We start from the raw sequence: 26,833 nt of genomic DNA, 5'->3' as shown, positions 1-26,833 counted from the left end.
CATAGAGGGTGTGAGGGGAGGAAGCGCACACACAGACAAACAGGGTTGGGGCCGAGACAAGATGGCGAGGATACGACTACGGCTCCCAGGGTGCCCTGAGGCCGCCGTCCGTCCCCACGACAACGGCGGCGCCCAACGGCCGGTAATGGCGGCGAGAGACAGCCCGGGGCGGTGTGATGGAGGGGCAGGGCGGTGAGGTGTGGAGGCGGCTCTGGGGTGTGGGGCACACTGATAGCCCGACACGGCTTCTCGTTCTGCCTTGGGTTGGCAGCTGGAGCCTCCGCTCCAGGGAGGTGGGGGGTGTTACCGAGGCGTTTGGAGGAGCCCGGGGCAGTCCTGTTGAACAGATGTTCTCTCGGTGCTCGTGGCGTTTCATTTCCTACTCAAGTACTTTGTTTTTTTTCTTCCTTATAGTAAGAACCTCAGTTTTCCTGTTCCTTGTCCTTAACCTTCTGTCTTTCCTCCTCTTGGTTTTTTCTTTCCCATTTAATTTACTTCTCAACGTCTGCTTTTGAAAACGCGTAGTGAGGCTCAGCCCACGCTTCTCATCAACACAAAGCAGCAGTTCTAAGTTTAATTGAGGCTTATTTGATTTAAATCCATTCTGGCCAGAAAGTGTTGACAGTACTAAATGAAATTTGAACAGCACTGCAAATCTGTGTACCAAGCTGGACTCTGTGTCATCCTCATGTTACCATCTCCTAGGTGTGATTAGAGGAGCTCACATTCAGCAGGACCCTGGGCACTCCTCCATCTTCCATAATGAAAAGTAATTAGTACAAGGGAATGAAGAGCAAGGAAACTTCTGAGCTGACCTACAATGTTTTGTACAATCCTAAACTGCACTTTTTGGTATGGAGGGGGAGTTGACATGGACAACTAAAAATCAATAAATAAAAGACCACAATGAGCAATAACCATCATCTTAAGTTTAGAGACTTAATTATTATTTAATATTGCAAAGCACTTTTTAGATATTGAGCATAAACACAATTGCACTTCTTTTAAATATACTTACCCTGGATAAAATGGGTATGTCACTGGAAACAAACCATAGTATCTGTTTACATTTAAGCAGTAGTATCTTGTAAATAATCTTCAAAAAGCACATTTACTGAGGTAAATGATTATATCTCCTATTTGCATTTATTTCTACATATACATTTACTGCTTACTACAGAACACACTACTATTTTAATGTATTAGTATTCCTTAGCATTGCTTTATATAGTTGCAGACTGTTTAACACTGTTTATGTTAATATGAAATAACTCACTAGCATTTTAGTTCCTTATAGGTCATGAAAGTCAGTTTTCAAGCCTTCTATCACAGCAGTGATCAATTCAAATAAATATTTCCTTTATATTTTAGTGCAGAAGGATAGGAAGTCCTAGTCAGTATGCGACACAGACGAATCCCCAAAGCACAGACTTATTAGAAACTGAAGCAGAGGTAATGATTGTAAGCAACACAGTGGAGAATACAGAAGTAAAAATCATCAAACTAACTATTCAGAGGGCTCTGTCAGTGACTTGCTGTGAAACAGCTAGAAGCAACCGTTGTTTAGAACTACCCGGAACTGAAGAGAAGAAAATGCAGACAAATGAAAGAAAGAGAAAGAAGAGAAAAGAACAGATCTTTTCCCAAAACAATAAAGGTAATTTGTTTTCTGTTAGTATTCAAATGAGTCTGTCTTGAGAAATGCAGCTGTTCCCCTTTCTGAGGCATTTTTTTGGTAATGAGAAGGGCTGGGGAAACACTTTTTCACTGAAGAATAATAAATCCTGTTTTGAACACTGGAAAGAAGAGAAAGAGGGGTAGAGACCTTGTTATTCCATAATATTCATTGATCCACTCTCCCACTTGCCTCTGTCTTCCTAAGTAAAACTCTAGCTGTAGTTTTCCACTATTCTAGCTTTGCTCATGGAAGAAGTGAGGCTAAGGCTGTGACTTTGATGCCTGAGGAGGTGTTCTGATTTACCTTGTCCTGACACGACGTTGTTTTGGCCTCCTTTTTGCTACAGGGTGTTGTAACTAGGGCCTGCTCCTGTCAATATGTGGAATGCTCACTGAATTCATCTGAAGTTCTTAAAAAGATCTGTCATTTTTCTTTATACTTTTTGGGGGTTTAAGGCCTTGTGTATTTTGCACTTCAAGTGTTATTTGATTGATAAATTATTATTATAAACTTCCAGCAAAATGCTGCCTGAAATGACCTGTAAGCTAGAGTGAGACTGAATACATGTCTGAAAGGGGGGAGCGTGCACCAATTTAGTCTCGACTATTTTCAAATTCTACTTACATTTCAGGAAAGGAAAATTCATATCATTCACCTAGAATCTTGGCCATACAAAAAGGCAAAAGGACAGCGATACACATAGAATGATAGCCTATATATATATACACACACACACACACACACACACATATATATTTAATTACTGCTTAGAAACAGTGCACATGTCTGCATAACTGCTCTATGCTTACAAGCATATAAGGGTTAAAAACTTAGCTCAGAGCGGCCTAATAAGTTCCAGAAAGCTGGTGAGAAGTCATAACTGCACAAATATTTAACCATGTCAGATTTTGATCACCTTGAGTTTTGAGTTCTTTCAGACCTTTAGGTCACTGTTATTTTTCTTCTATCATGCCCCTATTCAAGGTGTAGGTCCTCCTCTTGAAGCCTATATAAATCCTTCCAGGTGGGATGAATTGGTTTCAATAGCCCCCAAATCACAAATACATTAGTGAACTAAGTATATACAAAGAGGAAAAATGTGTTTCCATTGATACTGGAATACTGTGTGCTTTGTAAGTGTGCTTTACTGAGTTATTCACAAAATGTTCCTGGTGTTTAACCCAGAAAACAAACATGTACTTTGTTATCCTTATTAAAGGAAGGTGAGCATGATGGCTATTCCAAATGGAAATGGCTTCAGAAAGGGAAAGGAGGCAGCTTTGTCCTATGACAGCCCTATGTAGCTTCCTACGTAGCTGTGGCCCACGTAAATCAATTATGGATTGTTATATCTGTGTGCGTATGGATTTAAACATTGATTTCTTGTTACAGATCTTGGGCCTTTGGTCAAACATAGTGCATTTAAGTACCCTGGATGTGCACTGTAGGAGCTTGTGTGAGCAGGTGGAGACATAACAGAGATTTTGCTGTCTCAATGGATTGGTATATATCAATGTCAGTTTACTTTGTTCTGAATGCAGGGGGAAAGAAATTGCCAGCTAAGAAGATACCACATCAGCATTCTTCATTTTTAAGCGAGCAGAATAATATGATTTCCCAGAAAAAAAACAAAGTTGTTCAGCGAATATTATCAGCAAGACTTCATAAAATTAAAGAGCTGAAGAATGAAATATTTGATTTGCAACAGAAATTAGAAGCATCAAACTTAGAAAACCAGATTTTGAAACGGCTTTTGTATCGGCACTCAAAAGCAATTGGTAGATATGAAAATTCAGAAAGTGTCTTGCCCGATCTATTAACAAGGCATTACAGTGAGGTGAGTGCTTTGAGGAAACGCCTGAGGATGTCTCAGGAAGAAGAAAGACTTGCATCCAGAAAGATTAGGAAAGTTGAAGCAGAGCTGCTAAAAGCTAAAGATGATTTGCAAGCCTTGTATAAGCTTTCAGAAGACAAGACTCTTGCTGAGAGAGAGGAACTTTATCACAGATTATCAGTCCTTACAGAAAAAATTGAAGTGAATAATGAGAGAATACAGGTAATATGTGCATATTATTTTATTTGTGAAAGAATAATAGGTTTCTGTGCAAGAGTAGTGGATGTTTTTGTTTAGCTGCTACTTCATCAAACTGATGATTATGATACAGTCCTCTAGCACTGAGTGTTCTTTTTAAGCCAGCCATTAAGGTATAAAAAATGGACGTGGTACTCTTTCCATTATTATAAAATTTATCAGTAATGACTGAGTGAACTGAATCCAGCAATAAAGATTTCTAAGAATTAAAGGCCTGTTTAAACCCTATTAGGCCAGGAGCACAGCACATAGCTGGAGGGCAATCTTCAATAGAATTCAAGAGAATTCTATTCTCTTCCAGCAGCGTGTAGTTACCCAGCCTGGGTACTGGTACTTCCTTGGGCAGTCTAGCTGCAATGGCGTGGAACTTCCTGGGCCCTGATTTGCCCTGATATGTGGAGACCACCTGGCTGCTGCTGGTCTGTGTCCTGGTACAAGAGAAGCTGGCTCAGTTGGAAACACTCTTCCTTCCATGTGGCGCTGGTGGGCAGCATGGATGTAGCTACATCTCCTGTTTACTAATTACTCACTGCAGTCCACTTTTAGAGTTGGCTGTATGGCTGATGTATTATGCAGGAGTAGTAGAAGTCTGGTGGGAGTTCAAGAAGAGATCACTCCAATTATCTTTTATCTTTTACGTAAAACTTTACTCTTATTGAACCTTTCATGAGGAGACAGGAATATGGCCTTTATTATAAAACTAGATGAGTGAAATCTCCATTGTCCTCCAGGAATTCATTTCTGTTTTCTATGGGATACATTATTCACGTGATTTAATACAGAGCCAGGCAATCTTAGAGGCATTTCGCTATCTGAAAAGCTGGGTCTGCAGTATTTTATAACCTGTAAGAAAATGAAAACGTAAACAGCTGAATATAGACTCTTGAAACTTTCTATTTACAGAAGTCACAGTGAGAAGCTATAAAAAGCTTGCAGGATTGGGTTTTCACCCCACAGTTTAGTAACTACTACTTCAGTGTGTGGCACAGGGTTCTGATGATAAAGTACTTGGTGAAGGACCTACTTTCATTTACACTAAGCTTCTTTATGCTGCCACAGTACATCGATCTTGGTGTGAACTGAAGTGTGTGAGAATGTCTTGAAGATGATTGTTTTCATTAATTTGATCAGAATGGTAACGTACGGGCTAATTTTTCATGTTGAAATGCCACCTGCTTTATTTTTTGATCAGTATAATTGGGTTTTAAGCTTGCTTTTGCTCATTTCTAAAGTAGTTTTAGAGATACTCAACCGTTTCATGCATTGTTTACAATAAATAGAAGCTTACTTTTCATTATATCAGCGTGCTTATTTTTTTAGATCTGGTAAGAATAGAAAGCTTTTTAACAGTCACGCTAAGTACATCCCTATTGTAAAACGTGTAATTTTTTTAAGAGCCTAGAAAAGCAGCTGAAGTTGAACAATAGCACCTTTAGTCGCCAGCTGGCAAATGAGAATAAAAAAGCTGCTGAAGCTGGGATAATTACAAAGAACTTGCAAATGGAAATTAACTCTCTTCACCAAAAAATTAAGGTACTTGAGATTCTAAACAGGTTTCCGTTCCTACAGGAAGATTCAAGTCTTGAATTGTATCTGTTCATTTGCTTCTTTTATTTTTTACTAATACAGTTTTTATTCATGTTTGAGTCTGTAGTCTAACAAAAGTAGTACCCACCAACCTGTTGTTGTTTTGATAGATTTAACCCAACATATCCACTAATAACTTGGTACGAGCTCCTTTACAGAAACGCTTTCAAATCAGAATAAGCCAAATATTACAATCTGAAAAGCAACAAAAAAACACTTACAAACACGATTCAAGAGTTTCAAATTCCAGCTTGTTTTGTACAAAAATATTTGTGGGACATCTATGTCTACTTCAACACTTAAATAACACTTTACACTAAACATAATGGAAGAACATAAAAGTGACATCGAATAGACAAAAAGTAATGTGATGTGAATAGTGCTTAACAAAAACATATATATCAAGAAAACATGGAAAACTTTGTTGCCTTTTTAATCTAAACTGTGTTTGTAGCAAGGTTAGAATATGCTTTTTATTTCTGTACAGTGACTGATGCATCCGTTGTTTCTGCAAGAGAGCTTTCTCCTAAGTGGAATTGGATGTCTCATTGTTCCTCTTGGCTATGTATATGTATCTATGTGGGCAAATCTGGGACATGGAAATAGTTACAGTCCCAGGAACACTAATGTGAAGCTGTTCCAGAATGCAAATTATTTTAAAGTACAGTTCCCACATTAAGACTTACCTAAATATTTATGTGTTTTCTTAATGCTGTGTATACATTCACAAAACCTTATATTGTTTTAACACAAAGAACAGACGTGCTTATTAATCATGGTTCTATGCCAGAACAGTTTATTCTTACACATTTACAGTTCTGGACACCTGGCTTACGCAGACCATTCAAGGTACACAGATGTAATTCTCTTTCAGATCAACCTCTGTGCGCAAATTAAATGTAACTCCATTTCATACCAGGAATTGATTAGTGACAACGTTGCTGAAAATTTAAGTATGAAGATAGGATTTTTATGCAAGTGATGTTGAAAGTGTTCCTCAGCTTATGTCATGTTACAGAAGGCCTCATTTTCTGAGCACTGTTATAAAGGTGTAAAAATGTGCTTTTAGCCTTTAAAGGGATGAATTTTGGTTTGGCTCATAAAAGAAAATGGCTGATCCATGCTTAAGTGGATGACAGTGTCACCAAATGGTCTAGAACAAAGGAATATTGCTGGTAGTTTTTTCCCATCATAAGAAAATCAAGTCAGTAAAGAGTAATTCTTAATGCACAAAAGGAACCTAATAGTATTTATTCCTTCTTAGGAAAAGGATCGGCAACTTTACATAAAGAATATCTATACAAATCACTTGCTTAGAATCCCAAAGGACAAAGGTGATTTAGTACCTCCTAACAAAAGTAAGGGTGTATTTGTTTTCCCTTGTTATCTCATGTGAATCTTACATTGTCTTGTAATTGGGACATATATTCCTACGTAAAAGCAGAGACAGTACTTTTATATAAGCAAAAAATATTCTGGCACGTGTGCTTTAGACAGAAGTGGTTCCTTTATGCTTGTGTATTCTATAAATATTCAACCTGTGGTTAATACTTAACCCATTTTTTCATTGTGAATAGCCTTTAGCATATGTGCAGGTTTAGTACTGTAATAGAGACACTGAAATAGCGTTGCTATTATAAGCGTCTATTTGCATTGAGAGCTGTTTGTTTGTTTCATTAAGAGCACCACTGCACTTTTGCAATCTAATTTTTGTTCAGGCTTGTTCGTTTTGATTTGGCCATGAGAAGTGCTCATCCCTCAGCTACAGAACCAACATCACATTGAACCTCACAAACTAACCTCATGTAGCAAGTTCCTAGTGTTAGCACAGACTTTCAAAGTGTTTTTAGATGAGTCAAAATAATGAATTTAGCTGGGTCGTTAGATGCCGTTTTCTTCCCTTCCCTTCCCTTCCCTTCCCTTCCCTTCCCTTCCCTTCCCTTCCTTTCCCTTCCTTCCCTTCCCTTCCCTTCCCTTCCTTCCCTTCCCTTCCCTTCCCTTCCCTTCCTTTTTTTTTTTTTTTTAATTCTCAAAACCTGTAGCTCATTAGAAGTAGAGATGTTCCAATGCCTATTAGTATTGAAGCTTCTGCAACTTGCATTTTGTTGTGCTGCAAGGAAGGGAGTGGATTTGAGGTATAAGGTTTAGAAAGTTTAAAGGCCATTCTGATTATCATACTGTCAGCTTATCTGAGAGAGTGTATTTATCCTCAGTAGTCTTTTGGTTTTATTTAGTTTGAATCAATTTAAATAGGCAACCAGAGCTTGTAATAAATCCATTATTGGATATCCACTCAATTATTTCCATCAGTAAAATTGATGCAATAGTATAGTAGAAATACATAGTAAAATATTAGAATGTTAATTCTATCAACAGGAAGAAATAAGTCTTTAGTAAACTATTTCTTTGTTATGGATTCAGGCAAATATTGGAGGGAAATTTATCATAGCCAAGTCTGTCTATCAGTCATTCCAAGAGCAGTTATCTTGTGTGGGATTCAGTTGCCTAATAATAGGCATCATCTGGTGGCATTTGAGATGTTGTAGCACATTTGCCCGGCCTTGCAGTTGTTGTTCCAGAAGGACGTGGGTATCCCATCAGTACTGGGTAATGCCAGCCAGCCTTATGCAGATTCCTTGAATGCTATCTGTCTTACATAGCATTAAGCATCTATGTTTGCTGACTCCTTGATCTGAGAGAGCAACTGCTAAAAACAATTATAAATCATACAAGTTCAGAACTGCTTCATTGCTCACATGCATGCTATCAAGGACAAAAACGTTGAAGCAAGTAGTTTTCTTGAAGCCTTTATTAATTGCTAATAATTGATTTATGCTTTGGTTGTAGTATCTAGAATTCACTAATAAATGTGTTTTATATGGAAACTCAACGTGGGAGAAGTACATGAAATATATTAAAGTAACGTTGGCCTGCTACTCAAGATCATAAACATTTTGTCACTATTCTATGGGAGAGCTCTCTGCACAGCAACCTTATATTCTTTAGTTTTGGATAATCATTGGAACATTGAACTTCCTGGCTTAAGCAACTATTTAAAATACTGCTTAGATATTCCTGTTTCTAAACTAAAGGAGGAAGTGGAACTTTGCAAATCCATTGTTCTGTATTAGTGACAACTGAAATACGGAGATAAAGTTGGTAATCAAAATTATACGATGTAGAAAGAAATTGCTGCTTCTTATTCCAAGTCAGACAAATTTTGTTTTTTTATGAAGCACTGAATTCTAACTTTTTTTGTATCACATCACCATCTCTGTGGTTTTTGTTTTTTTTTTAATTTTACTGGCATGGACTTGTACAATATTGTTATTTAAATTACAATATTAAATCACAGATTACTGCTTAAGTTCTTAGCTTAAATGAGGCCTGCTATTTTATCACGTGAAAAGATTCCCAGCAGCGTTGTCTGTTCTTTTGGTGTTTTTGCCCAATAGGGATTTCATTTTCTGCCAGTTAATGGAAACAGATGATTTAAAAACCTACAACTGGAATTACTGAAATTGTTTTTCCTTTTCACTGTTGGCTTGAATTTTCCTATAATAAATTTGGAAGGAGCTACTTCTTTTCAAGTAGTTATTTTCATTTGTACACATGTAAAAATTTTTACCCAGCAGGAAAGAAAACAGTGCGGGGGGGCTTATTTTTTTTTAATGTTCTTGATAAACAAGTGAAGGTAGGCTTAGGGTATCAGATAACTCCATATATATAAATAAAGTAGAATTATTGAGTGAATCTGTTAGTTAGCTATCCACAAGAGCAAACTTCGTTCAGTTGCTTGAAGAGCATTGTAATTCATCTAGAGGTACAGCTCCCCCTAGTTCTGAATCTGAAGAACGTTCCATTGATTTTTGTTAACAAAGCTTCCAAGTAACTACTTTGGTTCAAAAGGGAAAACTATTTCCCTCCACATTGTAATATCTATTTCTTCAGAGGTAATTTTCAATTAGTTATCAACATCCTTATCGCCACCAAAGGGCAAACAGTTGAAAAAAGAAAAAAAATCTCCCTTTTTGTGGATAGCTTTCCTCCAATTTCAGATATCAAAGCTGGGGATAAGGTTGAATGGTGATGTAGGTAAGATTACAGTTTTGTTCCTGTATTCGTGTCAAAGCTGTTCCAAATATAGAATAAAAGAACAATACACAGGCCTTGCCCTTGTCATCTCACCCTATTCAGGTACTTCTTTGAAGAGAACATTTTCAATTGCTCCCTTGGAACTTCCTTTCAAACATCAGTGGTATTTCAAATAGCACGAACTATTTCTCCTGAAGAGTCTGGTTCTGTAAAGCCTTATATAAATGCTTAACTTTAAGCCAGTCTGAAGGCATACAAACAAGCAAGTTTATTGTATCCTCCAGGATCTGAATTTAGGAGCTTGAAAACTGAAGTATCCTTCCCAGACCTCTTAAAGTTTACATTAAAATGTCACCACACAAACTGACCCAACACAGGCTCTACGGTACTGACACATTTCTATGACATCACTTGTCCTATCTGAACAGAATGTCTTTGTAGACTTAATTAAAAGTAAAAAGTATATGTACAGCACGATAATGTACTTAGTGTGGGACTTAAATTTATTGATGTTCATTTAAACTGCAAACTTCTCTTTAAAAGAAGGCTTTAACCATCAAAAGTCTTAGAATGTTTGGGTCCCAATCACGTACCATTGTTAATGGTTATTAAATGTATCTTTGCTTACACCAACAATGTAATTCCAGAAACAACTACTGCTAATAACTGTCCTTTTGCAACAGGTCTCAGTATAAACACATCAGTGCAAGTAGATAAGCAGCATTTCAGATCACTGCTGCTGTCTCAATATCAACCCCAGGAAACAGAAGAAAATCCAGTTCTGCTACATGAGGTATCAAAGATTGGGATCCAACCCCTTTGCTTAAATTATCACTGAAATTGTATGGTTTTTTTCGCCGTTTTAGTAATATAATTCATTGGCCTGAACAGTCATCTTAACTTCCTGTGCATTTTGTGTAAATATTGTATAACAGAAAATATGTTGGACTAAAGATGTAATACAAAGAACTCATAAAAAGATGAATACTTTCTATTAAGTATTGCACTGACTGTAATCGTTAAAAACTATCTGAACATGTATTTCCCTGTATTTTTACCTTTAATTGTCAATTATAGGAGAAAAAGGCGTCAGAAGATAAGAATCAAAAAGCTAAAGCAAGTGAAGCATACACTGATGCCCAATGTGAATCAGAAAAGCAATCATCCAAGAAAATACCAAAGCCAGAAACTTTAAGTAGAACTCATAGAGGTATGTTTTATCTAAGAAATGCATCTGATCTTTTCAGAAGTTGAATGAATTGATGATAATGGAAATTTACATGGCTCTGATAGCCATGAGCTGGCACACAAGTGACAGTAACTACGAGTCACTGAAAGCCAGTTGCTGGAGGTGCTACACTGACAGCAGATCAGCTCCACAGCTCAAGGCATCTTCATACTGCTGGACTTCAAATAACAGCTCCTGGTTATGTTGGTAAAAATTCAGAGCTTAATCTGTAAAAATACACTTTACTAAATAGTTACTTTCTTAAATCCACACTGATCAAATACTGGTCCCAAACTGCTGGTTGTGAATCTGCATTACAATAGATGTTAACAGAGTTTAGTGGCTTGGGATCTGCTGCTAAGTAAGGAAAAGCAGTTCTTCAAGGGCTCGGAGTGTCTCATTATAGTGATCACTGTAAATACATTTTATGCAAATCTTAACCTTTGATTGTGATCTCACATAAAGGCTGTATAAACAATCTATAAAGATTATAAAGATCTATAATCTATCTGCTATAAAAAATATATATCTATAAATAAGTTAATTTTGAAGAGCTTCTGTATAACAGGTGACAGAACAAGCCAATACATTTATTCTTTTAGCTGAATATTTTAGAAGAAAACTCATTTTCTTTAAATTGAGGCATATAGATAAAACTGCGATCTGAATGCTGTCATGCTAAATATTTCACAGATGGTATGAAACATGATGTGAGCTGAAGTTCACACATTTACAAAGGTGTGACTGGTTACTGAGGTCACTGCATCAGTAACAGAGTCAGTGATATGAAATGTTTTAACTCCTGCAGTTTGTACTCCATCTTTTCAGCTTGAAAACTTTCCAGAGCCCAACCGTGAACCAGTTCAGTCCAATGACGGAAAACTGCTGTATATTCTGCTCCATGCAATGAGCACATTGTCAGTTAAAGGAAAGAAAACCATACCTATATTTAAGCTCTATGTAATAGCAATACAATGACAATTGGGAGTTTAGATCTCATGTGATTTCCCTGATACTTTATATGCAACTTCTCTAGCACTGTTTTTATCCTGTGAAATACTTAGTACAGATTATACTTGTATGCTGGTTAATTTAAGCAAGTATGCCAATGACTGAATGATCTTAACAAAATCTTGCCCTGTCCTGTTATTAGTAAATAGCACTGTCCTAACCCTCAAGACTTAAGAACCATCAACAACTTAAGAAACAATGCAATAAAATTTGCTGTCATTAATACTTCATGACTGTTTGTGATCCTACGTAATCTAAGAACATTCCTAAAACCCCCAATATTCATTTTAGAGTATTTAAAGGAAAACAAACCACTGACAGTACACAGTTGTCTGGAATTCATAAAACAAGAAGGAAGAAAGAGAGACTCGCTTAAACGGAAGCTAAAGAAAGCTGAAGAAACTCTGCTAAATGACAGTGTAAAAGAGAACAATCAAGAAGAAGATGCAGTGGAAGAGAAAGAAGAAAGGTCAGAAGAACTAAGTAAAAGTGGGAAGGCAGGGAGTAATTTTTTAACTGCGAGAAACAAAATGCTCCCTAAGTTGAAAAAACAATACGTGTTCTCAGAGACCACTGAAAATTTGTATCATGGGCTTCCTACATCAGGTACAAAATCCACAAAATACAATCTTTGCAACCACAGACGTGCAGGTCAGGACCACTACAAAGAAGCAGAATCACAAGTAAAGAAATGGTTTGGGCTGCATGAACCATCCTTATGTAGAGTTAGCAACATGAGGCAGAAAGGCAGTTCAGCTGAAGCAGAAGGCTGTGCTCATGCAATATTCAGTGAAAGGAAAAGGAGTCTTATGAAAGAACTCTTTGGACAAGGCGGTGTTTGCAAAGACAACCATTCATGTTCTAACATGGGAGAAATGGAGAGAAAGCTGTGAGGGGATGCATGATTACACAAGTGAAATTTTAACCCTCCACTAGTTTATAAAATAAAGTGTCTATCATCAGTGAAGTCATTATGAATAACCTCATAATAAATACAAATTCTGTGTATTCTTAAATATATTAACTTACCTTTGCATTTAAATTACACAGCATTCTTAGCTTCATAAAATGTATATTAAACCTTAGAAGTTTTGAGAATTTCTGCCAATGACTTCCAAAATGAAAGACACATGAGCTGTCACAGCAGAACATTCTTCTAGTCTCAATGCATATGTACGCATCTTAGGGTGCCTCAACAATTATGTCACTTTACCTGTTATAGGGAGGTGTCCAAGTTAGTCCTTTTTGGCTAATTTCCATTCTTTTTTGCATTGTCCCTGCAGTTTGAATATTAAAGTTATTTGTTAACTAGCTGCAGTGAGCAGTCTGCTTTCAGAAGGTTCATTATTAAATTGCTATCTAAAACGTACTAAAAGAAAATATTTTTCTTTTCACTCCTGACATATCTTCCAGAATTCACACAATAATCTGCTATTACATTGTTTTCATTAGCATTATAAAGCTCTAAAGCTTCATTCTTTTCCACTGTTGGAACTTACCAAAGCAGTTTGCCTGGTAACTTCCACAGCTGACATCCAGAATTGAATGTGCAAGACTAAAGCATTGTTTTGGAGAAGTCAGGCATATCTAGTTCTCAAAGAGCCCTTAAAAATCTTGCATTTAAGGTTATGTAAACGAGGGCAAGAAGACTGTCTTGTTCCTCGTAGAAATTAATGAAAGCCTGCTAAAACGTAAGTTAGGAAAAAAGTATTCTACTAGATTTTAAAAAGCGGTAGCAAAAAAACCCCAACACCTGTACTATGAAAGCTTTTAAGGGTGATTGAGATATTCTCATCTGAACCTACTTGTAAGCAAATTTTTTTCAGTTCTTTAAGAAGTATTTCAGCAGCGCAGCAGACATTATCAAGAATGATTTAATGCAGTCAAAAGAGTACTTTTCCTCTATGTACTGTTAATACTTCTACAATGCCTTCCCTGCTGTCTCCAAAGTTAAGAGCAGACATAATCCAGCATTCCTGGTTGTACTAAATCACCAAAAGCCTCTCTGCCCCTATTCATTTAGATGTCTGCGTAAAGCCGCCAACAGACTATTTCATTACCTCATGCTAACTGTGGATAAGTAGCAAATGCCACTGTCAATATTCTAAATGATACTGCGTTTCTTGAGTTCACTATGTTAAACTCTGTAACAAGCAAAGTGCAAACACCATTACTGACATCTTTATAATCAGAAATACATCAGCCGCATAGTTAAAAAGTCTGTAGACTCCAACAGTATCAAGAACACAGGTGGATTTTGTTTTGTTTAAGAAAACTGTAATTAACATTAAAAATGTGGATTAGAAAACCTGAGTTGGGCTGAAAAACTTTATTTCACAAATAAAAACACATTTACACGTAACAGATTCAATCTTGATTTTTTTTCTTGTTGATATTTAATGCCTTCACTTTACTGTTGGCTAAATGCATTCCCTAATATAAAAACAACATAGTTTTTAAATAACATTTAAGAAAAAAAACATTTAATGAATAAATACATTCAGACATGCAGAAAACGCATCATCATTTTGTGAATTAATTCTAAAGGCAGTGCTAATTATATGGCAGTACTCCAGCCCCCTCCTGCTGCAAGGCAAAGGACCTGAAACAACACAATAATGTATGGAGCATGAGCTAAGCCAAAGTCTGCAAAAGCTTTGTTCAAGATTATATCCAAGGAGGTATTACAGGACTTTTAAAAGCCACTGCTTTGTCTGCTGGGACAGCAACGGTAGGGCTGCGGATAGAACAGAAGATAACAAAGCCTTATTGTTGCTGTATAGCTGTGGTACTAGGAAGAATGACTATCATGAATGTATGCTGAAGCTCTAGGGATGGGGCTTTCTGCAGAAATGGGGCTGTCTTCTACTTTCCTAACATGAAGCTTGGAAAGGTTGGTTGGACCTTTTTTTTCCCCTCAAAGGAAATAATACTCCCAATTTGCTCAACTGGGGAAGTAGAAAATACATCAAGGAAAGAAAGGTAGGTTATCAGTAAAAGTAGGGGGGAAATAGAAAAGAAAATATCTAGTGTTCAATAATTTCACAAGGAATTTTAAAGAATTTTATTCCATGAGGAATTTAAAAGAAGTGTTGAAGTGGCCAGCTGACCTGCATTTGGCAATTAAGAATGTAAGAAGTTGATTCTGCATATAGATATCATTAATATATTCTAAGGTAGTCTGAGAATAAGCCAATCTGTAGTTAAAAAAAAGAATTGTTTTACTCTAAAACAACCAACCTACCTATTTTAATACCACTTGTCACCAAGTGGAATCATTTCTTTGGGTGAAAATGCCAGACTATACAGTAAAGAAGCTCCAAAAAATAATTACTAATGCCAGTGCGCTTCCAACCTAGCAGCTGGAAAAAGAGAACGCTTTAAGACCTTTGTGAATATGTCATGACAAAGACTTAAGGTTCTGCCGCCGATCAATCTTCATGTGTGTCAAAAATGAGGTTTTAGAAATAGCAACGCTGCTCTTTGAAAACTGCTGATCATAAAACCAAAGAACAAATAGATGAAAGTAAAAGCAATAGTGCCCAACATCCAACTGAAGTAACAAAAAGCGTCTCCACCCAGGTCCGTCGTGAAAGACAAATGTTTTTTGTACTGCAGTAACGCAGTTCAGACTCCATATACTACAGGGATTGCTTCAGCTGAAAGGGTGTAGCATGATAGCTACAACTTTATTACAAACCACAAGCCAACATGTAATTCCAACACCACCTGAAAGAGATATAAAATTTAACTGAAGTTATTGCATCAATAACCTTGGCACACACCAGATTCTGCTTGATCTTTTGATGCTTGGAAGCATCAAAAAAATGAAACAGTTAGGAGGTCAGTGGGAACAAAATCTCTTTCTGTCTAGATGCAAATGTCTCTCTTCAAGGGACGTCAGTTAACTGCATGCTGGATTTGAGAAAGCCTAAAGGCTGTCTGGGGAAGGAGCACCAAATAACAAGAATATGAGCCTAACTGTGGCGTATACAACCATGCTTTCAAGTGGTCTAGGTTGCTGAAATTAAAGGCATGGTAAATGAAAGACCACTCTGAAGTCTAAAATCAGAGACTTGGAAAAGGAAAGAAGTAAAATTCCCGTAAATTTAAGTCAACTTTTTAAAAGAGTATTAAATATGTACTTCTGTCCTTTCTCCTAATCCCCATAGAATCCAAGTGAGACTTTCACTACTGACCCAAACCAATTGTACTTGTGTTTTAGAGTCTTGTCATTCACACTAGCAGTATGGAAATTTGTACTGGAATGATGGCACCAAGAGTGTACCCTATCTGTACATAGCATATCTGTATCACAGAATGCATAGAATCATACTACATGGTATCACTGAATACATAGCAGTTTATAGCATATACTGGAAGAAACTACCTTTTGGTGATTTTTAAATGTTTCCGTGTTCTTAACTTTATTACCTATAATTCAGAAGTAATCTCTTATCTTTGGTCTTGGTCGATAACCAAAGATAAAGGGGAATAGAAGGCAGACAAGGGTATGAACCTTATACAATTCCTTAAAATACTATTTAAATAACCTTTCAGAAACTGCTCCCTGACCCTGCACAGAAGCAGACTTGTCCAGTAAGCATGCTGGATACAAAGCATTCTCTCAACAACTATTCAGGATGGCAAGACAACATCACAATTTGGCATTCACTCTAAGGCAGCTGAAACTTAAAAAGCCTAGTATGAAGATTAACCAACAGCATTTTATCTTCATGGTAAATTTCCACACTGCTTTATCCTGTCATCCTGCTTATTTATCCAATTAGCAGCACATTTCACTCAGGAACTGGTATGCATAATCTGTCATATCCTTCTGATCATTAATTCATTCAACTAACCAAAAATAAAACGGTCTGATTAGGTAAAGAAGTGCAATGAGAAAAAAAAAAGGTGGGAACAGGATGCCAACTGGAAGAGAGAATTAGGGAACTGGGTCTGTTTAGCCTTGAGAAAAGAAGGCTGAGAGGGGACTTGATCCAGGTTTATAAATACCTGAGGTGTGGGGGCCATAGTGGCGAGGCTGGTCTCTTTTCAGTAATGCGTGGGGACAGGACTAGGGGTAATGGGATGGAACTACAGCATAGGAAGTTCTGCACAAATGTGTGCAAGAACTTCTTTACAGTGAGGGTGACGGAGCACTGGAACAGGCTGCCCAGGGAGGTATCTTCTCTGGAGATATTCAAGACCTGCCTGGACGCCTACCTGTGTGACGTGGTGTAGGGAGCCTGCTTTGGCAGGGGGGTTGGACTCGATGATCTCTAGAGGTCCCTTCCAACCCCTACAATTCTGTGATTCTGTGATACCTCAGCCATCCCAGAGCTATACACTATTGAAGTGTTGTAGTATTGTAAGAAGTATGTGTAAGTAATACAGACCCCTACAGAAACTCCACATTGCTGTTAAGAAATATACAGAAGCAATGCTTTTAATCCACACGTACCCCTTATCATTACATTCTCAGCAACTGCATAGACTTGGAAAATGCATTTTTTCTATCACACAGTTCTTACCTGCCAGACCTGTAGGAAAGGCTACCAAGCGCTCCAGTGGTGCAAGCCATTTGCTTGGAAGAATTGTAACCGGCTCAGAATAATATTTCCAAATTAGAGAGATCATCAGGGCAGCCTAGAATAGAAGTTTTTTGTTAGCTTGAATAACAACACACATCAAATTATATTGCCACCGATGTTTTGAAGCAGTACATCTCACATTCTAAATTAAAGAGAACAGCGTCCTTATTACATTACACTGTTCTGAAGCAGATGTAACAGGTTTTTAAGCTTGGTATGACCTAACTTATCAATAAGTAGCTGGTAATTAGTTTTTTTAAGACAGATTCAAATCTAGCATAAATAAAAGTGGCAATAATACAAATTGTTACACTCAGATGACTGTTTTTAGCCATAATCCTTGTCTGCTAAGAATCCAGCTAGCTTTCACATTACCCAAAATATAGACTCAGGTTGGGAACTGTTCTTACTGGCAGAAAATTATTGGGCATCAAGCCTAAGCATCAATCTGATGAGCGAGTCGCTGTCTGGAGGTATGTGGCAGCTCTATATGGAAATATTCCATCCACAGCAGAAGAACATCTTATGTTTTCAGAAACATAAGCAAAATATATATTATGTATCAGAACTTTCCCAAGTTCAATGCCATGAATAAATGAAAACCAAAACAAGAAGAAACAGTGATGAAGGAAGTAAGACAAACTCCTATCTTGTCATCTCAACACCAGAAAAACAAAGCTTCCATGGAATTCAAAACTCATTTCATTCACAATGACCGGACCCTATCAGCTGCATCTCTCTAGAACCAAGAAACTGTTCTGGTTCGGTGTGCGTTTTGACACTGGGCTGCCAAACAGTTGTGCTATCATTGGTCACTAAAAGAGATTTGTCACACTGCTGAGGATTTAGACCAGAAATTTGTAACCGTAATAAAAGATTTACTTACTTGTAAGATGTAGAATACAATATTTATAACCCACTTTATTTTGGCTAATTGGGCAGTTCGTGCTTTCACTGTTAAAAGAAAAATAATATTACTCTGCAGTCTTTATAACAGTAACTTATAGGAAACTAGTAGTTCATTAGTATTAGTCTTCAAATCAGGGCACTAAATGTCATACAGCTGTTGTTGTCTAGTTTAATTGAAATTACTAATTAAGAATAACGCAACTGAGAACAATCCAAAACTGCCAGTTGTAATAAGTGCAGAAAAATCTCAGCATTCTGCACAGAGGATGCAGACAAAGCTCGTATTCTCCTGTCTTATTAGGTTCAGTTAGTGAGTATGGACAGAGAGAAGAGCAAAACATCTAGTGCCAAAGGTGCACCCTCTACCATGAGATGATGCATTTTTCTAACAGAGACAAACCAGTACAGTTTCATTACAAAAGCCACTGCATATGATCAAATGGGATTGCCAAAAGACAGCAGTCATCTCATCTAGCTACCTTCCACATTAACACTTTCCCTCCAGCATCTTGTAGCACAGCAACCACAGTTCCAACCCAGCAATTCATCCTTTAATTGGGAAGATAATCACAGAATGACCCAGGTTGGAAGGGACCTCAAGGATCATGAAGCTCCAACCCCCCTGCCTGGCAGGGCCACCAAACTTCCACAATTACTAGATCAGGTTGCCCAGGGCCCCATCCAACCTGGCCTTGAACACCTCCAAGGACGGGGCATCCGCAACCTTACTGTATTACTTCTTTTGTTAATGACAGATAACTTTGTTAAATGATTCAAGCCTGGCTTCAGTAATAACCATCACTAAGAAAGAGCAAGTATATCATATGTAGAAGGCCAAGAAAATTCCTTGTAAGAAAATATGATATCTTACTTACTCCCTTACTAATGTATACAGAGCCATGCACAATCAGGTTTAATTAACAAAAATACAAAACCGAGGGGGTATATAAACATTATATATATATATATATATACACATATATATAAGCATTATACTCTACCATGAGTTTTAAGCTTATCAGTCATTTTGTTAATCTTCCTTTCCAGACGGGCATACCGAGCAAACTCATCCATCATACTAATGGTTGAGAGTTCTTGCTTCATGTTCTGAATTTCAGCTCTCATTTGGGATTCCTGCTCTGCATCCTTTTGCAACAGCTTGGATATCTGAAAGGTAAAGCAGTATCACAGTCTCACAGTCTCGTGCGGGTTGGAAGGGACCTTAGAGATCATCGAGTCCAACCCCCGGGATTCGAGCCCTGTGTAGCAGAGCGGCACTTCTACCACTTGCGCCACAGGGGGGATTCGAACCCGGGACACGGTGTTGCAAAGCGGCATTCCTACCACTGCGCCACCGGGGCACAGTGTAGTATCAGTGTAGTATCACACGGGCAGTAGCAGTAATTTCTCTAGAATTCAGCTGATTTTAGCACATATAAAACACAGTCTTTTGACTATATGGCCCCCCCATCCCAAGCAGCCCGGAACCCTCCCCTCAGCTCCTGAGTGCCGTCAGACGGAGCGGTACGTGCGGCTGGCGTGACTCACGATGGAGGAGCACGATGGCAGCAGGATCTTGAGCGCGTTGCAGAGGAACACTGCGCTCAGCACGAGCAGCCAGGCGCCGCTGTCCGCCATACTTGGCGCAGGCGCGCGAAGGGGAATCGGGCACAGGTACCGCCATGTGACGCCGTCCGGCCAACCAGCGGCTCGCACCTCCATGCGGGCTGTGGTGAGGTGTGAGGCCCCGCCCCGCCGTGAGGGCAGGCCCGGCTCAGTCCCCGCCCGCTGCCGGGTACCGCCGTCGCCCCCTGCCCCGCCTCCCGGCCGCCAATCCGGCTGGATCCTGTTGCGGCGCCGCTGGCGCTGCTGGGATGGGGGGGGGCTGTTTCCCTGCGCAGCGTAGCGCGGCCGCAGCGCCTGGCGGGGAGACACTCGGCGCGTAGCAGCAGCCAGTCGGGCGGGACGGCGCCGTGCGCTTCGCCATGCCAAAGAGAAAGGTGAAGAGAGCGGGGAACGGCCGAGGCGGGGAACGCTGAGTGTTGGGGGGGGGACGAGGAGAGAAAAAACAAAAGGGGACGAAGGGAGCGGCTGTCGGCACTCGGCCGAACTGGGCGGCGGGCAGAGCGCCGAAAAGGGCCGGTGCTGGGCAGCGCAGCGCTGCCTTGAGCGGCCTCGTCTGGAAGGTTCGGCGGCTCTTGGCGGGCGCCCGGCCGAGCCTCGCGATCCGAAAGCGGCGGCGGAGAGAAGGGGACGGCAGAGCCCAGCGTCATGTGCTGCCTGTGCCCGCCTCTGAGCGCCGCGCATGCGCCGTTTGTGTTGGCAGGTGGCTGCCGGCGGAGGGGAGCCCGGGGAGGAGGTGCCGAAAAGGAGATCGGCGCGGCTGTCCGCTGTGAGTAACGGCCGGAGTATGGGGGTGGTGTGTGTGCGGCTGAACTGAGCGCTGCTTCTGCTTTCTCTTCAGAAACCTGCGCCTGACAAAGCGGAGCCCAAAGCCAAAGCGCCTGCGGCCAAGGTGAGAGCCTGGGGAGAAGGGGTGGATGTGGGCTGCTCACCTCAGTGTCTGAGCCCACTCGGTTTGTTTGGTCGCGCTGCTTGTCCATCGTGAGAGCTCGGGCTGTGCTGAAGGATGGGATCCAGATGCTCTTAGAGGGCTGTGCGGAGCATCAGAGTCACAGGATGACCCGGGTTGGAAGGGACCTCAAGGATCATGTAGTTCCAACCCCCCTGCCTGGCAGGGCCACCAAACATACACATTTACTAGATCAGGTTGCCCAGGGCCCCGTCCAACCTGGCCTTGAACACCTCCAAGGACGGGGCATCCACAACCTCCCTGGGCAGCCTGTTCCAGGGCCTAACCACTCTCCTAGTGAAGAACTTCCCCCTAACACCCAACGTAAATCTCCCCTTACTCAACTTGGATCCATTTCCCCGTGTCCTGCTATTGTCAGCAGGGTTGAGTTCTGCCGTTGTCTGAGGGCCCCTTTGTAAAGCACTCAGAACTTCATATAGAAACATGGGTTCTGCTTCATCAGTGTTTGGTGCTGGTAGTCATAACTACACGGGCATCAAAGTGACCATATGTTGAATTGTACTCATTTGCTGTCTAACAAAAGGGGATAAAATATATTTCACATCAATGGCTTTTGAGAGGAAAATGCTCTTTGAATTTCTCAGCCAAGCCATTGAAAAGGATCCACATTTCTAGCCATATATCTGTGCGTATATGTGCAGATTAAGTGTGGCTTGGCATCATATTTCAGATTTTAGGTGTAATTCAGCAGTTGAGAAAAGCATTTCTAATGTTTTGGATCTGATGTTTCAGCATTTTTTCACTTACTTTCTTAGAATCATAGAATTACCCAGGTTGGAAAAGACCTTGAAGATCATCAAGTCCAACCGCAGACTAACCAGAACCCTAACAACCCTCTGCTAAATCATATCCCTGAGTACCACATCCAAACGGCTCTTAAACACAACCAGGGATTCTTCTCACATTGCACCCTCTAGAGTCATGTACCTTACTGCATGTTTGCATACAGTGATGTAAAACACTTAGAACTTCTGCTTAGTAATTGCAGAATTGTGTTGTGAAGAAAATAATTTGCATGTGCATTTGTATACAGTAAGAAATGTCACTTGCTCAGATTGTATCTGTCCAGAAGTGTTGTAGTTTGCCATTTATTGAAAACTTTTGTTAGTGTGTAAATATTAGTGTTGATTTTTGAGGGATGGTATCAAAAACTATTTTGACATCAGTTAGTATTGGCATAGGTGTTGTATAAGCACGTGCATCAGTTGAAGGACAGACAGCCTTTTAGTACTTAGTTGCTGTGTGGAATGTTTAGGAATATACATTCAATTTTTATAATAAAATAGCTTGAGCAAATACTTTCCTCCAACCCATCTAACAACAGAGATGCCAGGTGCAGAAGACATAACTAAGGTACTTGTAAAGGAGTGCTAAATACAATACCTGCTGTACAGTTGTAATTATACAAAGGTAAAGTAGATGGATAGCCAGAGGTTATATAGGAAAGACTCACTGATGTTGAGGCTTACGGTCAAGCTGCTCACCAGTGTTAAGGCTCATTCTAGAAACTCCACGCAGAAGCAATCTCCAGAAAGAGATGCTACCTTAGGTCAGCCCTTAAATGGGATCTGGGAGAGGTGGAGTCAAGCTCCACCCCTTCTGGGAGCACAGCTGAATTACCTTCACCTGTGCTCCTGCAGCTGACCCGTCGCTTGCCTCAGATAGTTAATCAGAGGTTCAGGCTGTGATCAACAGTTTCCCATACACAAATGCTCATCTGTTTAGGGTAAGTTACTGAAGTTCTTACCTGTCAGTAGGTGATAGCTCTTGGTGTTTGGCAAGCCTGTCTTGTTTTTGTTTAATTACTTTCAAGATTTATGTTGTAGGTTATATGAATTTATATGAATTTACGTTATTTAATTGTAGGATAAATCTGAGAACAAGAAAGCTCAGTCAAAGGGGAAAAAGGGGCCTAAAGGAAAACAGACTGAAGAGACAAACCAAGAGCAGATAAAGGACAACCTGCCTGCAGAAAATGGAGAAACTAAAAGCGAGGAGGTAAGGTTGTATTCTTTGGTCTAAAATAGATGGATAACTTATTGTTGTTAGTTTAGATATACAGCTGTTAGGTGTGCAGATAGTTCTTAACCTGCAATCTCTTTCCATGCTAAGAAAACTGCAAGTTATTAAAACATTAGTAGATAAACCAGAGAAATTCTGGTTGTGCTCACCAGAGATGCAGTGATGTGGGAACAGTCCTTGACATGAAAGAAAATGGTGAAAATCATATGGAAATCCCAATACGAAATAGCATCCTTCAGCAAGGAGCTTTTGCCTGCTGGTAGAAGGAAAGGGCTCATAGAGGGAGGAGGGGAAACTGCCTTGCTCATTTCAGTTAATCAGTTGAGTTTGATCATATAATCAGAGGATTTATTAATCTAAATATGATTTATTTTTTCGTGCCCCCTTTTAGTAAATTAAAAGGTACTATTATTGTTATTTTTTATGTTGTGCAAATGCATCTTCAGTGAGGGAAACACTATTTGGCTTTTAGGTAAGATAGTGTTTTTCTTGGGTAAGGAAAGTACAGAGGTGGTACTTGAGTGGGCAAGACAACTTTGGATTAATATTATTTGTGAACTTAGTGCTTCTTCTTTGTAAGTGCACTATTTATATATAAATATGACTTCTTTGGTAGGGTTAAGATCACACATGGCTCTATCAGTGTATTAGCATTGCACAGTTTGGTTTTTCCATTTGTGTACACGATATTTTGGTAATAACAGGGAAAGCTAAATTTGGCATTATTTTTCATCTGTAATTTATTTAATATACCAGTTAAAGGAGATGTAAGTGTAAGGAATAGATGATGATTTTGGGAACACGTCTTCAGGTTGGTCACACCAGTCAAAATTGCTGAATTAATATAATAAATACTTCAGTATCTCATGAAAGGGCAGTGAATTCTTATGTTAAAAAGAGCATAATGCCTGGGAGGGAGGGGAAGGGGGGAGTATAGGGAAGGGTGCTGTTCTTCATCCTTCACAAACCTGCTCCTAGGTAGCAGTAAGGACAGTTAGCAGGTGTTAGTGTTCCTGGTTGGGTACCACTATAATTAGACATTATATTGTGCTGATGGTGCTGTAAACCTTTAGGATAACAAAATTAAATGTTTAAATTGAATTCCATTCTTTAAGCTATATTGCAAGAGGAAATAGTTCTCCAGTCCAGATGGAGTCACAGCTGTAATAAGTTAAGGTAGTATGAACCTGTCCAGAAGTTCATGTATAGAAGCTTGATATAAAACCAGTGCAGTTATGCTACAGTCAGTATTTTTTTTCAATGTGATGTAAATTTAATGCAGTACTGAGTGCTTAAATATTACTTGCCTTAAAACATAGGGAGATTTGTGAATGCTAACAGTGTTTAAATACATAAAGTAAACCCATAATGTTTTTGTTTTTTTTTTTAATCACAATATATGCACGGATTTCAGCTTGTTATTTATTATTAATATTATTATTTCAGTAAGGCAGTAATTATTGAAACATTCTTTTCTTTAAAAAGTTGTATATTGAGTACATCAACATTCTGGAATCCATACTGCTGGGCCTGAGCTGATAGAAGCCCTGTTGAGAAAACCTGAGTTTAGTAGAGTGTTATCCAAGAGAAACAAACACACTGTAGTTCCAATTTATTAAGTCTACAAGGCATTATATAGAAGCAAGCCATGGTTGTTCTGTATGTCAGGTTGACTACTGTGTGCATTAAAAATGCTATCACAGAATTATCAAGGTTGGAAAAGAGCTAGAAGATCATCTAGTCCAACCATTACCGATACTTCCCAGCTAAATCATATTCATCAACACCACATCCAAACGTTTCTTGAACACTCCCATGGTTGGTGACTCCACCCCTTCCTTGGGCGTTGCTTTCCATTGCTTGCTTCCCTTTTTGAGGAGTTATTCTTTTTTATTTTCCGGCTTGATTTTCCCTTGTTGCGGTTTGAAACCATTCCCTCTGGTTCTATCACTGATTTCACGAGAGAAGAGGCCGACCCCCAGCTCATTACAGCCTCCCTTCAGGTAGTTATAGAGAGCTGTAAGGTCTCCCCTGAGCCTCCTCTTCTCCATGCTGAACAATCCCAGCTCCCTCACCTGCTCCTCATAAGGCCTGTGCTCCAGACCCCTCACCAGCTTCGTAGCCCTCCTGTGAACACGTTCCAGGGCCTCAATGTCTTTCTTGCGGTGAGGGGCCCAAAACTGAACACAGTACTCAAGGTGCGGCTGCACCAATGCCGAGTACAGGTCTCGTTAAAGGCTGCGTTACTTTGAAGCTTTTTGCATTGAATCGTTGGGTTTCTTTCCCTCTTCTTTTTCAGGCCCCAGCATCTGATGCAGCAGCGGTAGAGAAAGAAGAAGTGAAGTCTGAATAACATCTGGTACCAAGTCTTTAATTGGTGATCCTTATACTTTTCTTCTTGTATAATTCAGAGGAATATTTTTATCAAGTATTTTATAAATGCAAGTTTTTTAGTAGTTCTAAAAAACACGTTTTTAAAAGGAGAGAATCCCAACGCGATCCATTTTTTTACATATTTAGATAAGTGTAAATGATTTTTTTAAGTGGTAAAATCGTGTACTGGTTGCCTGTTTTCTATGAAACAAGAAATGAATGGGATGTTACAAATTGGAGAGGCTTTTTGAAGTCTTAATGCAGCTTCTCGTTCCGTAGATTGGGAGGAAGAGTTTTTCTATCCTATTAACTGAAGCGTGACAGAGACGTCGGAATTTGTTATATGTTGAGAACATCTTAACGTTTTAGTTGTATATCTATGGTTGTACCACCAGTAGAATGGCTTATCTCATGAACTGCTCCCTAGTGTTGGATTTCTTGACGAGTGATGTATATCTGTGACAAAGTTATTTTTGGTAGGTGTAGCTTTATTTTTTCCAACAGCTTTGTAACTGCCACGTAAAAGACTGGAAACTTTTATCTTTAAACAATGAACAGGTAAAAGTTTCTGATTGATAGACTGAATGTCAGCTGGTCCTTCACATCTAGTTTTAAAGGAGAGCTTGTCTACAAAGTCCAGATGAAAAATATTTGAAATAAACTTAGGAAAAAAAAATATAGTTTTTATATTAAAAAAGAAACTATGTGAATAAGGACAATTGTAAAATTGTAGTGTCTGTGATCACCAAACAAAAGCCAAATAAACCTTGATTAAGAAAGAGTGTTTCTAGAGCTCTTGCATTGACTTTGACAACTCAGTGTGAGGGGGGTGCGGTCATTGAACTTGTGCTTCTGTTGGAAAACAATGAATAATTGACATAATAATGACAATAATAATGACAAGCTGAGGGAGTTGGGCTTGTTCAGCCTGGAGAAGAGAAGGTTGCGGGGTGACCTCATTGCAGCCTTTCAATACCTGAAGGGAACCTACACCCAGGAGGGGAGTAAACTCTTCCCTGCTGACAATAGCAGGACACGGGGAAATGATTTTAAGTTAAAAGAGGGAAGATTTAGGTTGGCTGTTAGGGGGAAGTTCTTCACTAGGAGAGTGGTTAGGCCCTGGAACAGGCTGCCCAGGGAGGTTGTGGATGCCCCGTCCTTGGAGGTGTTCAAGGCCAGGTTGGACGGGGCCCTGGGCAACCTGATCTAGTAAATGTGTATGTTTGGTGGCCCTGCCAGGCAGGGGGGTTGGAACTACATGATCCTTGAGGTCCCTTCCAACCCGGGTCATTCTGTGATTCTGTAATAAATACCCTCTGGCTTTGATTCTTAGCTGTATTCTTTATGTTGTTAAAAACTGTGCTACCTGCAGGTAGTAATGCAGGGAGTGAGCAGCAAGTAGGAAACAGTAGTTGTAGTCTTAGCTGGACTTAGATGGAGAGCTGGTAGTGCACTGCTGCTTCTGCTACCTTTCAAAACCAAAACCCACAACATTATAAGCACCAGAAATTTTCGTCACACACACACACACACACACTTTATTTTGCAGCATGTACACAGCTTTATCTGATCAGTCTGTTTGATGCCTGTCTGATAACTGTCAGCCTTGGCTTGGGAGGAGCCAAGATCAAAAAGCAAGTTTCTTCTTTTT

The 26,833-nt window shown here is 39.4% G+C and overlaps 3 protein-coding genes across 9 annotated transcripts; 2 read left to right on the top strand and 1 right to left on the bottom strand.

Annotated features, from left to right (window-relative positions):
• The first annotated feature begins 19 nt into the window (after positions 1-19).
• On the top strand, positions 20-14,171 carry LCA5L (lebercilin LCA5 like). 6 transcript variants are annotated; one of them, XM_015882666.2, is made up of 9 exons: positions 183-197; positions 706-852; positions 1,372-1,657; positions 3,220-3,734; positions 5,166-5,303; positions 6,622-6,715; positions 10,136-10,245; positions 10,530-10,662; positions 11,983-14,171. In XM_015882666.2, the coding sequence occupies exons 2-9, from the start codon at positions 787-789 to the stop codon at positions 12,582-12,584; spliced, it is 1,944 nt and encodes a 647-aa protein (XP_015738152.1). In that variant the 5' UTR covers positions 183-197; positions 706-786; the 3' UTR covers positions 12,585-14,171. The 6 variants fall into 6 exon arrangements, with proteins under 6 accessions (XP_015738161.2, XP_015738141.2, XP_015738171.1 ...); XM_015882655.2 differs by lacking the exons at positions 183-197; positions 706-852 and adding an exon at positions 21-142; XM_015882685.2 differs by lacking the exon at positions 706-852 and having other exon boundaries at positions 130-197.
• GET1 (guided entry of tail-anchored proteins factor 1) lies at positions 14,058-20,521 on the bottom strand. 2 transcript variants are annotated; one of them, XM_015882706.2, is made up of 5 exons: positions 19,743-20,521; positions 19,196-19,361; positions 18,172-18,239; positions 17,226-17,340; positions 14,058-15,420 (listed from the first exon to the last, which is right to left on the bottom strand). In XM_015882706.2, exons 1-5 carry the CDS (start codon positions 20,499-20,501, stop codon positions 15,347-15,349), a joined length of 1,182 nt encoding a protein of 393 aa, XP_015738192.2. In that variant the 5' UTR covers positions 20,502-20,521; the 3' UTR covers positions 14,058-15,346. The 2 variants fall into 2 exon arrangements, with proteins under 2 accessions (XP_015738192.2, XP_032304862.1); XM_032448971.1 differs by lacking the exon at positions 14,058-15,420 and having other exon boundaries at positions 17,291-17,340; positions 19,252-19,361; positions 19,743-20,514.
• On the top strand, positions 20,021-25,963 carry HMGN1 (high mobility group nucleosome binding domain 1). The gene is made up of 5 exons (XM_015882762.1): positions 20,021-20,194; positions 20,521-20,586; positions 20,659-20,709; positions 22,654-22,785; positions 25,109-25,963. Exons 1-5 carry the CDS (start codon positions 20,180-20,182, stop codon positions 25,160-25,162), a joined length of 318 nt encoding a protein of 105 aa, XP_015738248.1. The 5' UTR covers positions 20,021-20,179; the 3' UTR covers positions 25,163-25,963.
• Positions 25,964-26,833: the final 870 nt, after the last annotated feature.

The sequence above is a fragment of the Coturnix japonica genome, chromosome 1 (genome assembly GCF_001577835.2).
Source record: "Coturnix japonica isolate 7356 chromosome 1, Coturnix japonica 2.1, whole genome shotgun sequence".
Classification (NCBI taxonomy): Eukaryota; Metazoa; Chordata; class Aves; order Galliformes; family Phasianidae; genus Coturnix; species Coturnix japonica.
This window is presented reverse-complemented; position numbering and strand designations above follow the sequence as displayed.